General features: G+C 43.9%; 1 protein-coding gene across 1 annotated transcript in view; it reads left to right on the top strand.

Moving 5' to 3' along the window:
* LOC120060288 (connector enhancer of kinase suppressor of ras 3-like) overlaps nucleotides 1-14,279 on the top strand; it is a 51,192-nt gene that overhangs the window by 30,074 nt on the left and 6,839 nt on the right. The window contains exons 6-12 of the mRNA XM_039009476.1: nucleotides 577-696; nucleotides 999-1,058; nucleotides 2,385-2,453; nucleotides 2,657-2,803; nucleotides 5,811-5,947; nucleotides 6,616-6,809; nucleotides 6,929-7,015. Of these exons, the coding sequence (XP_038865404.1) occupies nucleotides 577-696; nucleotides 999-1,058; nucleotides 2,385-2,453; nucleotides 2,657-2,803; nucleotides 5,811-5,947; nucleotides 6,616-6,809; nucleotides 6,929-7,015 (814 nt within the window). The remainder of the gene's footprint in view (nucleotides 1-576; nucleotides 697-998; nucleotides 1,059-2,384; nucleotides 2,454-2,656; nucleotides 2,804-5,810; nucleotides 5,948-6,615; nucleotides 6,810-6,928; nucleotides 7,016-14,279) is intronic.

Genomic DNA, 14,279 nt, shown 5'->3' on the forward strand with positions numbered 1-14,279 from the left:
ACAAATGTGTTGTGCGTGTTTTAGGCATGATGCTTGTTACTCGCCTGAAGAAAAAGCAAATTTTCTGAGCATCACTAAAATGCCCCCACTAATGATGACAAGGTGGTGAGATTGTCTGTAATGACCTAGAATGGAGAAGAGGGGGGTAGGCGGATCTCCCGCATGTTCTCAGTGCTGTATCTGAAGCTGGAGAACCAGCTAATGTTAACGTTAATGACCCTCACCCCTCGTTTCCCCCCTCTTCCCTGGGGGAGTGTGATAATTGCCCCAGAGTGACTGACTGTTCTTGTCACCTGACTGCCTGGCCAACCTGCCAGCCCACCCCTCTAACACTGACAGCCACAGAAACAACACCTCTTAGGTGACAGGCGGTAGCTACAGAATCACAGTCACGTGACGGGACATTACTGGGTTGGTCGTGTAATCGCAGCCATCAGGAAAGCACATCGAGTCACTGGAACAAGCAATGAGATGGATTCATGAGATTCCATTCAATTTTGTTTTCATTCTTTGGGTTGTTTGTTTTGGTTTTCTTGCGTTGCTTAAAAGGGTTCCCTCCGATCTTTCTCGTTCCAGTCCAAGGTTCTGAACAGCATCTGTGACCAGACCGTGAGAACCACCTCTGACCCTCTGATGAGCCAATCAGCATGCTTGGATGAAGTTCAGCTCAACAACCTCAAGCCTGGGGAGGGACTGGTGAGGAATGCTGCCTGTTCTCAGTTTAACCCCAAACCATCTGGACTACTAGCTCAGTGTGTCTGGGCTACTAGCTCAGTGTGTCTGGGCTACTAGCTCAGTGTGTCTGGGCTACTAGCTCAGTGTGTCTGGGCTACTAGCTCAGTGTGTCTGGGCTACTAGCTCAGTGTGTCTGGGCTACTAGCTCAGTGTGTCTGGGCTACTAGCTCAGTGTGTCTGGGCTACTAGCTCAGTGTGTAAGAAAGTTGAGCACCAGACAAGTTCAAACCGTCTCACAAATGATAATTCATGTATTTGTACAGGGTATGTACATCAAATCCACCTATGATGGACTTCATGTCATCACGGGCACCACAGAGCATGTAAGTATAATGGCCACAGGAATACTTGAGTATATCCTAGTGAACGCGCCGTCCTAGTGAACACCATCCCTGTGAACACCATCCTAGTCAACGCGCCATGTTTCATTATAAATCCAGTTGGTATAGCAACTCTTAATATTATGCGTAAATACTAGTTGCCAAGTTCTGATGGGGAGACAGTCAGTGGTATAAAGTACTTAAGTAAACATAATTTAAAGTACTACTTATGTAGTTTTTGGGGGTATCTGTATTTTACTATTTATATTTTTGACAACTTTTTAATTTGACTTCAATACATTCCTAAAGAAAATGATGCACTTTTTACTCCATACATTTTCCCTGACACAAAAGGACTTGTTACATTTTGAATGCTTAGCAGGACAGGAAAATAGTGTAATTCACGCACTTATCATGAGAACATTCCTGGTCATCCTTACTGCCTCTGATCTGGCAGACTCACTAAACACACATGCTTTGTTTGTAAATTATGTCTGAGTGTTAGTGTGCCCCTGGCTATCGGTAAATGACATTTTTTGGGGGCTATCTGGTTTGCTGAATATAAGGAATTTGAAATTACTTTTGATACTTAAGTATATTTAAAACCAAATACTTTTACTCAAGTAGGATTTTACTTAGTGACTTTCACTTGAGTCATTTATTTTATTATCTTTACTTTTACTCAACTATGACAATTGGGTAGTTTTTCCACCACTGGGGACAGTTAAGGGTGGGCTTCAACAGTCCATCTTCTTTCCAACCCACCCTGCCCTCCTCCTCCGATGCGAAGGGTGGTCGAGGGCAGAAGTGTTTACCCCAGAGCAAGGATACCAGTGTAAATGTGTTTATCAAGCAGTGAAGAGAGGGATGGAGTTGTGTATGGGTTGAATAATATAGCTGTTCCCATCTCCGTCATCCATTTTAGAATCACAAACTCCAACAGTAAAACATCCTCCTAGTGTTCCTCCTCAGGAACACAGTAATGTGGCAGCGCTAGCTAATACAGCCTAATTATCATGCCTTCTGTCGTTTATCAAACCCTAATTCATCATATCATGACTCATTAATTGCTTTGACGTTCTCATGCAAAATGTGTCATGTATAATGTGACAACCCATTCATTAAGAAGGGTGTTTGTGTTGTATAGTCAGAATTATATTGAAGGTATATTTCCTCAGGGGCTTATGAAGTGGGTCTGTTTCGTAACAAGCCCGTACGTGGCACTTCTGACGACAAAGCAAACACAGATAAATGTGTAATTATCCAGGAGCTAATATTACATGTAGGTGATGTCTGTTGGTAGACTAATCTTCTCCTTTGTGTTGTCAGTCCCCGGCGGACATGACTAGGAAGATCCATGGAGGTGACGAGGTGATCCAGGTCAACCAGCAGACAGTGGTGAGCACCCAGCACCTGTTATATCTGACACCTGTCACACATACCACTCCTCCAATTAACTATAGTGCTATAGAAGGGTTGAGACTGTCCACGGCTCACACGTTCACTTAAAACCACACATTTATGTCTTAAGTTAGAATCTGGCCCTTGCAGTTCACTACACAGCTACAGAAGGATATATTGCTGACTCTGTGTGTTGTCAGGTGGGCTGGCAGCTGAAGAACCTGGTGGGGAAGCTGAGAGAGGACCCTAAAGGTGTAGTCCTACTGCTGAAGAAGAGACCTACAGGCACCTGCGGGTTCACACCGGCCCCCCTCAAGAACATGCGTTGGAAACCGCCCATGGCTCAGGTGAACCTTCTAGAGCCCTTCATCTTTTACTTTGATATACTAAGGCAGTGTGATTGTTATTGTTCATATTACCTTTTGTTAAATGTGCCTTATAAGGGAGTAGGGAGATGTGTAACAAGTCTAGACAAGTGTAGGAACCACCCAGAGAGAGGGCTGCAGGGCTGAGGAACACTACTGTACTCTCAGTGATGATGATGATGTCACTCTTACTGGGTCATCAGTGGCGGCAGCCAGCAGTCTGTGTCAGTCTGCAGAGACAGGAGCTAACATCTCCTTCAGTGGTGAGTAGAAGAGAGAGGAACAAATGTCTGCTTTGAGAGTGGTTTGTGTATGTGGTGGTGGTTGTAGAACCAGATCAACATCTGGCAGTAATGTAGGGTGGGAATCATTAGTGATCCATGCTGTATTTATGTGGGTTAGGTTGGCTAGTCGCTAGCTTCCATGGAAGACAAGTCTCTCAGTGGGCCGCTCAATGGTTCAGCTCACAAAGTTCTTGGGTACACCCTCTTTTGAGAAGGTCAAACCCCCTATGATTTGAGTTAGTGGAGACAAGGAGAATCAAGTCTCAGAAGGTCCAGACAAATCCTGTGTTAAATAAGTTATGTAATGGTAATCCAATTCACCACTCTCTCATATGTGGACAATTATGACCTTGCTGAGCTCTTAGCCACAGCCAGGTACCTGAGCCCTGACTGCAGTAACTGGGTGTCCGTAGGGAACAATACGCTGTTGTAACCTAACCTGTGCACTGGTCCTGGCACTGCCCTGTCATGCCTCTGGAGGCTTCTTCTGCCCTGGGAAGATCAGATCACATGATATCAAAGCAGAGCTGGTTTCACTTAACAAAGCACCTCTCATCACAAAGATACTGGATCATTCGGGACATGTTCACCGTCGTGTTTGAACAAGGTGTCAGGAATCAAAGTGCCACATCTTGGGTTTTATGATGAGAGAGGTGTGTGTGTTAAACAATGATGGAACACAGTGATTCAGGAGTGACACTAGATTCTACAGGTATGCTGTTTATAGGGGAGGAGGAGAGGGTAGACGTACTATGATCTGCTTGATGGAGAGTGAAACTGAACATGGTCAATTTACCAAGTAGTGTGGCTTTAAAATGCTGCCATAGCTGTGGTAGAATGGTATAGTTTCTTAAATGTATGCCGCAGCAGCTGTTTTGGATTCCCATCAAAATTCTTCCTTTCCCCAAATATAATTATTGACCCCTTCACTTTTTCCACATTGCTATGTTACAGCCTTATTCTAAAATTGATTGATGAGGCGAACAAAAACAAATAAAACTACACACAATACCCCATAATGACAAAGCAAAAACAGTTTTCAGACCCTTTACTCAGTACTTTGTTGAAGCACCTTTGGCAGAAATTACAGCCTTGAGTCTTCTTGGGTATGACGCTACAAGCTTGGCACACCTGTATTTGGGGAGCTTCTCCCATTCTTCTCTGCAGATCCTCTCAACCTCTGTCAGGTTAGATTGGGAGCATCGCTGCACAGCTATTTTCAGGTCTCTCCAGATATGTTTGATCGGGTTCAAGTCCGGGCTTTGGCTGGGCCAATCAAGGACATTCAGAGACTTGTCCCGAAGCCACTCCTGCGTTGTATTGGTTGTGTGCTTAGGGTCGTTGTCCTGTTGGAATGTGAACCTTCGTCCAGTCTGAGGTCTTGAGCACTCTGGAGCAGGTTTGCATCAAGGATATCTCTGTACTTTGCTCCGTTCATCTTTCCCTTGATCCTGAATAGTCTCCCTGCCGCTGAAAACATCCCCACAGAAAGATGCTGCCACCCCCATGCTTCACCATAGGGATGGTGCTAGGTTTCCTCCAGATGTGATGCTTGGCATTCAGGCCAAAGAGTTCAATCTTGGTTTCATTAGACTAAAGAATCTTGTTTCTCATGGTCAGAGTCCTTTAGGTGCCTTTTGGCGAACACCAAGCGGTCTGTTATGTGCCTTTTACTGAGAAGTGGCTTCTGTCTAGCCACTCTACCATAAAGGCCTCATTGGTGGAGTGCTGCGAAGATGGGAGAACTTTCCAGAAGGGCAACCATCTCCACAGAGGAACTCTGGAGCTCTGTCAGAGTGACCTTTGGGTTCTTGGTCACCTCCCTGACCAAGGCCCTTCTCCCGCGCAGTTTGGCCAGCTCTAGGAAGAGTCTTGGTGGTTCCAAACTTCTTTCATTTAAGAATGATGGAGACTACTGTGTTCTTGGGGACCTTCAATGCTGCAGACATGTTTTGGAACCCTTCCCCAGATCTGTGCCTCAACACAATCCTGTCTCTGAGCTCTATGGACAATTCCTTCGACCTCATGGCTTGGTTTTTTGCTCTGACATGCACTGTCAACTGTGGGACCCTATATAGGCAGGTGTGTGCCTTTCCAAATCATGTCCAATCAATTGAATTTACCGTAGGTGGACTCCAAGTTGTAGAAACATCTCAAGGATGATCAATGGAAACAGGATGCACCTGAGCTAAATTTGAGTCTCATAGCAAAGGGTCTGAATACTATTGTAAATATGGTATTTCTGTTTATAGAAAACAGTTTTTTCGCTTTGTAATTATAGGGTATTGTGTGTAGATTGAGGATTTTTTTCATTTAATTTATCAATTCTAGAATAAGGCTGTAATGTAACAATATGTGGAATAAGTGAAGGGGTCTGAATACTTTCCGAATGCACTGTAGATGTAAAGAGACAGGCATGCAGCGATAATGTAGAACCGGTCATATCATGAGCCTTCTCTTTCCTAACAAGTAGTGTTTAAATTTAAAAAGACAAACGCAATTAGCTGGAGTAGACAATAGGATGTGACATATGGGAGAAACGCTGTTCCTTGCCAACAAGTTAGTAGATTTCCTAGAAAGTAGATACCTCTTGAGGCATCTATCCATTTGCTGTAGTTATGCTGCTGGCCGTTTGCCCACCAACAGTTACAATAGGTTCTATGAGGGGAGCATTTTATGACTGAATTATTATAATTTTTTTTCAGAGCACCCCTTCCCTGAACAAACCCCAGTCTCCAGGTTGTTCCACAGACAGCGCCACCAAGAAGGAGAAACCCGCTATCCTGGACCTGTACATCCCCCCTCCCCCCTCGGTACCCTACACCCCACGCTGTGTACCCCTGTAAGTCCTGCACCCCCTTTTCCAATCACTGCCATACACTAGGGTCAGGGGGTTTCCTAGGCATTTAACCAGGCCTAGTCATAAGCATCGAGTACTTTGGGTTCTGTAAAAACTCCTGGCCTAAACCTACACCTCAGGGTGAGTTAGACGTATGTGTGGGTCCCTGTAACCCTGCATTGAGGGAGCCGCGCACCCATAGACAGCCGGCGCTCCATTCTCCAGCTACGTTCTCCTGTTCCGTTTCCCTGCCTTTGAGGTCTGGAAAAGGAGTGTTTCAGCCCCCGATCTCTGGCCTTTCACCCATAAACTCCTACAACAGACCACATTCATCCCGTTCCGCTAGACACGTTATGCAACAGCCTCTGTCTCATCTGCCTCCATCTCTCATCTGCCTCCATCTCTCTCGCCGTCTCTCTTTCTCCCTCTGTGTATGGCAGTGACCAGGCTGTTGCTATGTTCAGATGGTGAATCATATTCAACAGGTTGTTGATTTTGTTGTATGAATCTTGAATTTAAGTTTTAGCCATTTATCAGACTCTCATATCCAGAGCAACTTTAGTTAGGGACTGCGCAACAGCATAAAACAAATTGTACTAATTTGATCTCCTTCCTTGTGCTCTCACCTATTTGAAATGGGACGTTAATGCTGATTTATTTTCTTTCCACAGAGAGAATAAGATCAGCTCTTACTCCAGTATCAATAAGATCAGACCAAAGGGTTCAGAGTCGCCCAATTCCTTCCTGGACCTAGAGAGTCAAAGACGCTTCACCGTCGCAGACTACGACAAGCTGGGCGTGGTCTACCCTATCGAGGCCAATGTCATTCAGCCCAGGATGAGGCAACGCAACACCTCATCTCGTGGTTAGTGTCATATCACCACACACACACACACACACACACACGGCCCACTCATTCTAGAATTCAAGCCAATATTCAAAACCAGTGAAAATAACCAAAACAATTCTGTTCTTCCTGCTTAGGTAAGCCACGCCCCCTCTCCATGCCAGTGGATACCTGTCTTGGAGTTGCAGACCCCTATGCCAAGCCCTGGGCACAAGGCCAGAAAGGTAAGAAACACATGCCAGCCACGCATCTTCTGAGTAATTGCAGAACAACAATTGACAGTAATCAACCAACAGTAAACTAATTGACCACAACCTCAGATTATCCAATTCACACCTTCAACAGTTAAATAATTGAACACATTGTAGAATTTGCCCCTCCAATGACCTTGGAGGACAGGTACCTCTGCTTAATTTACCAATGAATGAACCATGTGATTAGTGTCAACTGAGAGCCAGAGTTTACTAGAGTACACTAGGGGTTGGAACCACCATTTCTTTTTTTCAATTTCACTGTTTAAACCTTCAAAATAAAGTTATGAAACGGTTCGAACCAAAAAAAAAGTATCGGTTTATATCTTTTCGATTCCTTTTTAAACCTCTGAAATCGATTTATTTTTTAACAGCTAGTTTGACATTAAATTACTTAACCAATCAGTGCGGAAAGAGCAGCTTAGGAGCAGGCAAGCAATAGTTGTTTAAATGCACGATGGACAGACAAGTTTAGGGTGGGGAGAAAGTGAGAGAGGGTGGTGGAGGTGGCTTGGCCTGAAGCGCTGGGCATCTTGTTATGACATGCATAACTGAATTAGGCCCACAGAAATATGCCTACGGAGTGGAGGCTTCTATGGAGGACTTTTGAACGTCTTTGAACTTCCGAGAGTTGGCCTAACGTTGGACCAGAGCTAGCTAGCTAACAAGCTTGTGTGTGCAGAGCGGTACCTGAATTAAAAACACGTATTTTTCGTAGTTAATAAATCCAATGTGAAACAGCTATAGTACCTTGATTTAACTTTTTCAATGCTAGTTCATTCTTCTGTAATTAAAAAATCTCTCCCTAATTTCTGAATCACGCTACAGTAGCCAATGCTTCTGAGGGGGAGGCGCAGGTAGCCTAAACATGCACAAACACTGGCAAAGATTTTCAGTTGGCAGGCAGTAAGTTTGGGTGGTATCCAGATTTTCATATCCTCATACGTCCTTCTCTCACGCTGGTATTTACGTTATTACTGGCTTAGTACACAAGGGGGCGCCAAAAAATTACAAAGGCCATTGGGCGTCTAATACCAGAATGCTTACACAATTTCCATGAAGGCTGCCAGCTAAATATGCTAACGAGTGCAAACTAAAATAAACAAATTGCAAAGACAGGCAATCCAAATAATTAAGTTATACATATATATAGGTAGGAGCTACTGAATGTCATTTTTGGTGTGTTTGGATATTTAAAAGCAAATGTGAACAAGACACATTGTGCAAATTAACAAAGTTTTGATGCATGCTTGTCTAAAATAATAACAGTACTGTGTACACAATGTCTTTGTGGAGTCGGAGTCGCTAGGGCAATGGGCCTGTCTGTTCTGCTCAGAGAAGATGGGGGAGGAGCAGTCGGGCCCAGAACGCAGAGAAAAATGCAAGGAAATCAAGCTGCAGTGGCAGAGCTCATTGAAAGGATTACTTCTCAAACACAACAGAAAGCTAACACTATGATGCTACGTGAACAATGTTCCCGCAAATGTATTTAGGCATTGAGCAAATTTCAGGTCTGCTGAGTGCGAACTTGAACGTTGTGAAACATTTGTAGAACAACTAAAGTTACATTAATAACTCTAAATGAAGCATATAGGAGGAGTACCTATTTCTCTGTAAACCGCTCAACACAGAATAGCTGCAGGTGCGCACTCCCTCAAATCGTTTGGAGAAAATATCCTTTCTATTTCATTCAGCTTTGTTCAATTGTGTTCTTCATACTAGAAAATAATGCCATGTAATTCTGAGCAAATTTTGTCTGCTAAATGAACTAGTGTAGCCCACAGCCATTTGGCATAGCCAGATCAGGACCTAACATAAGGACAACTCAGAGTATGCTATTCTGTTCTTCTGAAATAGATGCCATTTTCTACATATCATGCTTCTTTAAACCTGTCTAAAATAAATAATGGATTTATTATGAAGGTGTAGGCTATATTACATGGATTTATTAGACTTTTTAAAATGTAGACGTTCCAAAGGTCTGCATCAGTAGATTGTAGGCTATGCGTGGAAGCCAGGAGATGCTAAATGTGTATGTTAAATAACATCAATTACTGTGAGAAGGACATTTGCTTGACAATCACCGGCACACACAATTTTGTGACCGCCACAGCCCTACACGGATTATATAGAGCTGGCTTCTCTGTTTTTTGGGCAGTACAGCGCAGCTACGACGAGAGGTGGGGTTGTCTATTTGTCAGTAACTGCTGGTGCACAATGTCTAATATTAAAGAAGTCTCGATGTATTGCTCGCCTGAGGTAAAATACCTCATGATAAGCTGTAGACCACACCATCTACCAAGAGTTCACATCTATATTTTTCGTAGCTGTCTATTTACCACCACAAACACATGCTGGCTCTAAGACCGCACTCAATAAGCTGTATAAGACCAAAAGCAAACAAGAAAATGCTCATCCAGAAGTGGCGCTCCTAGTGGCCAGGGACTTTAATGCAGGAAAACTTAAATCCGTTTGACCTCATTTTTACCAGCATGTCACATGTGCAACCATAGAAAAAAAAAAAACTCTAGACCACCTTTACTCCACACGCAGAGATGTATACAAACCTCTCCCTCACCCTCCATTTGGCAAATCTGACCATAATTCTATCCTCCTGATTCCTGCTTACAAGCAAAAACTAAAGCAGGAAGTACCAGTGACTCGCTCAATATGGAAGTGGTCAGATGATGTGGATGTTACGCAACAGGACTGTTTTGCTAGCACAGACTGGAATATGTTCCGGGATTCATCCAATGGCATTGTAGTATATCACCTCAGTCACCAGCTTCATCAATAAGTGAATTGACGACGTCGTCCGCACAGTGACCGTATGTACACTTCCCAACCAGAAGCCATGGATTACAGGCAACATCCGCACCGAGCTAAAGGCTAGAGCTTCCGCTTTCAAGGAGCGGGGCACTAATCCGGACGCTTATATGAAATCCCGCTATGCCCTCAGACGAACCATCAAACAGGCAAAGCATCAAAACAGGACTAAGATTGAATCGTACTACACCGGCTCTGACGCTCGTCGGATGTGGCAGGGCTTAAAAACCATAACGGACTACAAAGGGAAACCCAGCCGCGAGCTGCCCAGTAACGCAAGCCTACCAGACAAGCTAAATACCTTTTTATGCTCGCTTTGAAGCAAGAAAAACTGAAGCTTGCATGAGAGCACCAGCTGTTTCGGACGACTGTGTGATTACGCTCCCCGTAATCGATGTGAGCAAGACCTTTAAACAGGTCAATATTCACAGTCGCGGGGCCAGTCGGATTACCAGAACATGTAGTCAAAGCATGCGCAGACCAACTGGCAAGTGTCTTCACTGCCATTTTTCACCTCTCCATGGCCGAGTCTTTAATACCTACATGTTTCAAACCGACAACCATAGTCCCTGTGCCCAAGATAGGGAAGGTAACCTGCCTAAATGATTCCCACCCCGTAGTCCTCACATTGGTAGCCATGAAGTGCTTTGAAAGGCTGGTCATGGCTCACATCAACCATTATCCCAGAAACCCTAGACCCACCCTAATTAACATACCACCCCAACAGGTCCACAGATGATGCAATCTCTATTGCACTCAACACTTCCCTTTCCCACCTGGACAAAAGGAACACCTACAGTTGAAGTCGGAAGTTTACATACACCTTAGCCAAATACCTTAACTCAGTTTTTCACTATTCCTGACATTTTAATCCTAGTAAAAATTCCCTGTCTTAGGTCAGTTAGGATCACCACTTTATTTTAAGAATGTGAAGTGTCAGAATAATAGTAGAGTGATTTATTTCAGCTTTTATTTCTTTCATCACATTCCCAGTGGGTCAGAAGTTTACATACACTCACTTAATATTTGGTAGCGTTGCCTTTAAATTGTTTAACTTGGGTCAAACAGTTTGGGTAGACTTACATAAGTTGGGTGAATTTTGGCCCATTCCTCCTAACAGAGCTGGTATAACTGAGTCAGATTTGTAGGCCTCCTTGCTCGCACACGCTTTTTCAGTTCTGCCCACAAATTTTCGATAGGATTGAGTCAGCGCTTTGTGATTGCCACTCCAATACCTTGACGTTGTTGTCCTTAAGCCATTTTGCATCCACCTTGGAAGTATGCTTGGGATCATTGTCCATTTGTAAGACCCATTTGTGACCAAGCTTTAACTTCCTGACTGATGTCTTGAGATGTTGCTTCAATATATCCACATAATTTTCCTACCTCATGATGCCATCTATTTTGTGCACCAGTCCCTCCTGCAGCAAAACACCCCCACAACATGATCCTGCCACCCCCATGCTTCACGATTGGGATTGTGTTCTTCGGCTTGCAAGCGGCCCTCTTTTTCCTCCAAACATAACGATGGTCATTATGGCCAAACAGTTCTATTTTTGTTTCATCACACCAGAGGACATATAGCCTCGTTATTGTTATGTACCTGTCTTGTCTTGTGTTGTGATGTATTGTATTTTTTTTTAAACTTAAGATAATTTAGTAAATATTTTAACTTTCTTGAACTGCATTGTTGATTAATGGCTTATAAGTAAGCATTTCACAGTAAGGTCTACACCTGTTGTATTCAGCGCATGTGACAAATAAAATTGTATTTAATTCTAGTAGAGGGGGGGGGGGGGTGCTGTAGACTATTTGTTAGTATACATGCATTCTGAAAGTATTCAGACCCCTTGACTTTTTCCACTTTTTTTTAACGTTACAGCCTTATTCTAAAATTGATTAAATTAAATCCTCATCAATCTACACACAATAGCCCATAATGACAAAGTGAAAACAGGTTTTTAGGAATGTTTGCAAATTTATAAAAAAACTGATCCTTATTTACATAAGTTTTCAGACTCTTTGCTATGAGACTCAAAATTTGAGCTCAGGTGCATCCTGTTTCCATTGATCATCCTTGATGTTTCTACAACTTGCTTGGAGTTCACCTGCAGTAAATTAAATTGATTGGACATGATTTGGAAAGGCACACACCTGTCCATATAAGGTCCCACAGTTGACAGTGCATGTCAGAGCAAAAACCAAGCCGTGAGGTCGAAGGAATTGTCGTAGAGCTCCGAGACAGGATTGTGTCGAGGCACAGATCTGGGGAAGGGTACCAGAACATTTCTGCAACATTGAAGGTCCCCAAGAACACAGTGGCCTCCATTCTTAAATGGAAGAAGTTTGGAACTACCAAGACTCTTCCTAGGGCTGGGCGCCATGCCAAATTGCACAATCGGGGGAAAAGGGCCTTGGTCAGGGAGGTGACCAAGAACCCGATGGTCACTCTGACAGAGCTCCAGAGTACCTCTGTGGAAATGGGAGAACCTTCCAGAAGGACAACCATCTCTGCAGCACTCCACCAATCAGGCCTTTTATGGTAAGGTGGTCAGACGGAAGCCACTCCTCAGTGAAAGGCACATGACAGCCCACTTGGAGTTTGCCAAAAGGCACCTAAAGGACTCTGACCATGAGAAACAAGATTCTCTGGTCTGATGAAACCGAGATTTAACTCTTTGGACTGAATGCCAAGCATCACATCTGGAGGAAACCTGGCACCATCCCTACGGTGAAGCATGGTGGTGGCTGCATCATGCTGTGGGGATGTTTTTCAGGGACTGGGAGACTAGTCAGGATCGAGGGAAAGATGAAGGGAGCAAAGTACAGAGATCCTTGATGAAGACCTGCTCCAGAGCTCTCAGGACCTCAGACTGGGGTGAAGGTTCGGCAGGTAGCCTAGTGGTTAGTGTTGGGCAATAACCGAAAGGTTGCTGGATCGAATCCCCAAGCTAACAAGGTAAAAATCTGTCGTTCTGCCCCTGAACAAGGCAGTTAAGGCACTGTTCCCCAGTAGACCGTTGTTGTAAATAAGAATTTGTGCTTATCTGACTTGCCTAGTTAAATAAAGGTTACATTTCAAAAAATAAATTCCAACAGGACAATGGCCCTAAGCACTCAGCCAAGACAACGGAGGAGTGGCTTCGGGGCAAGTCTCATTGTCTTTGAGGAGCCCAGCCAGAGCCCACACATGAACCTGATCTAACGTCTCTGGAGAGACCTGAAAATAACTGTGCAGTGACCCTCCCCATCCAACCTGACAGAGCTTGAGAGGATCTGCGGAGAAGGGGAGAAATACCCCAAATACCGGTGTGCCAAGCTTGTAGCGTCATACCCAAGAAGACTTGAGGCTGTAATCGCTGTCAAAGGTGCTTCAACAAAGTACTGAGTAAAGGGTCTGAATACTCTACTTTATTAAAATATATTTGTCATTATGGGGTATTCTGTGTAGATTTGATGAGGGGGAAAAAACTATTCAATACGTTCTAGAATAAATCTGTAACGTAACAACATGTGGAAAAAGTCAAGGGGTCTGAGTACTTTCCAAATTCACTGTACAGTCGTGACCAAAAGTTTTGAGAATGACAAATATTAATTTCCACATTTTGCTGCTTCAGTGTCTTTAGATATTTGTCAGATGTTACTATGGAATACTGAAGTATAATTACAAGCATTTCATAAGTGTCAAAGGCTTTTGTTGCATCAACTTCGTGTAATTGTCAATGAGTCAATATTTGCAGTGTTGACCCTTCTTTTTCAAGACCTCTGAAATCCGCTCTGGCATGCTGTCAATTAACTTCTCGGGCACATCCTGACTGATGTTAGCCCATTCTTGCATAATCAATGCTTGGCGTTTGTCAGAATTTGTGGGGTTTTGTTTGTCCACCCGCCTCTTGAGGATTGACCACAAGTTCTCAATGGGATTAAGGTCTGGGGAGTTTCCTGGCCATGGACCCAAAATATTGATGTTTTGTTCCCCGAGCCACTTAGTTATCACTTTGCCTTATGGCAAGGTGCTCCATCATGCTAGAAAAGGCATTGTTCGTCACCAAACTGTTCCTGGATGGTTGGGAGAAGTTGCTCTCGGAGGATGTGTTGGTACCATTCTTTATTCATGGCTGTGTTCTCGGGAAAAAGTGTGAGTGAGCCCACTCCCTTGGCTGAGAAGCAACCCCACACATGAATGGTCTCAGGATGCTTTACTGTTGGCATGACACAGGACTGATGGTAGCGCTCACCTTATCTTCTCCGGACAAGCTTTTTTTCCGGATGCCCCAAACAATCGGAAAGGGGATTCATCAGAGAAAATGACTTTACCCCAGTCCTCAGCAGTCCAATCCCTGTACCTTTTGCAGAATATCAGTCTGTCCCTGACGATTTTCCTGGAGAGAAGTGGCTTCTTTGCTGCCCT

The sequence above is a fragment of the Salvelinus namaycush genome, chromosome 15, assembly GCF_016432855.1.
Source record: "Salvelinus namaycush isolate Seneca chromosome 15, SaNama_1.0, whole genome shotgun sequence".
In the NCBI taxonomy this organism is placed as follows: Eukaryota; Metazoa; Chordata; class Actinopteri; order Salmoniformes; family Salmonidae; genus Salvelinus; species Salvelinus namaycush.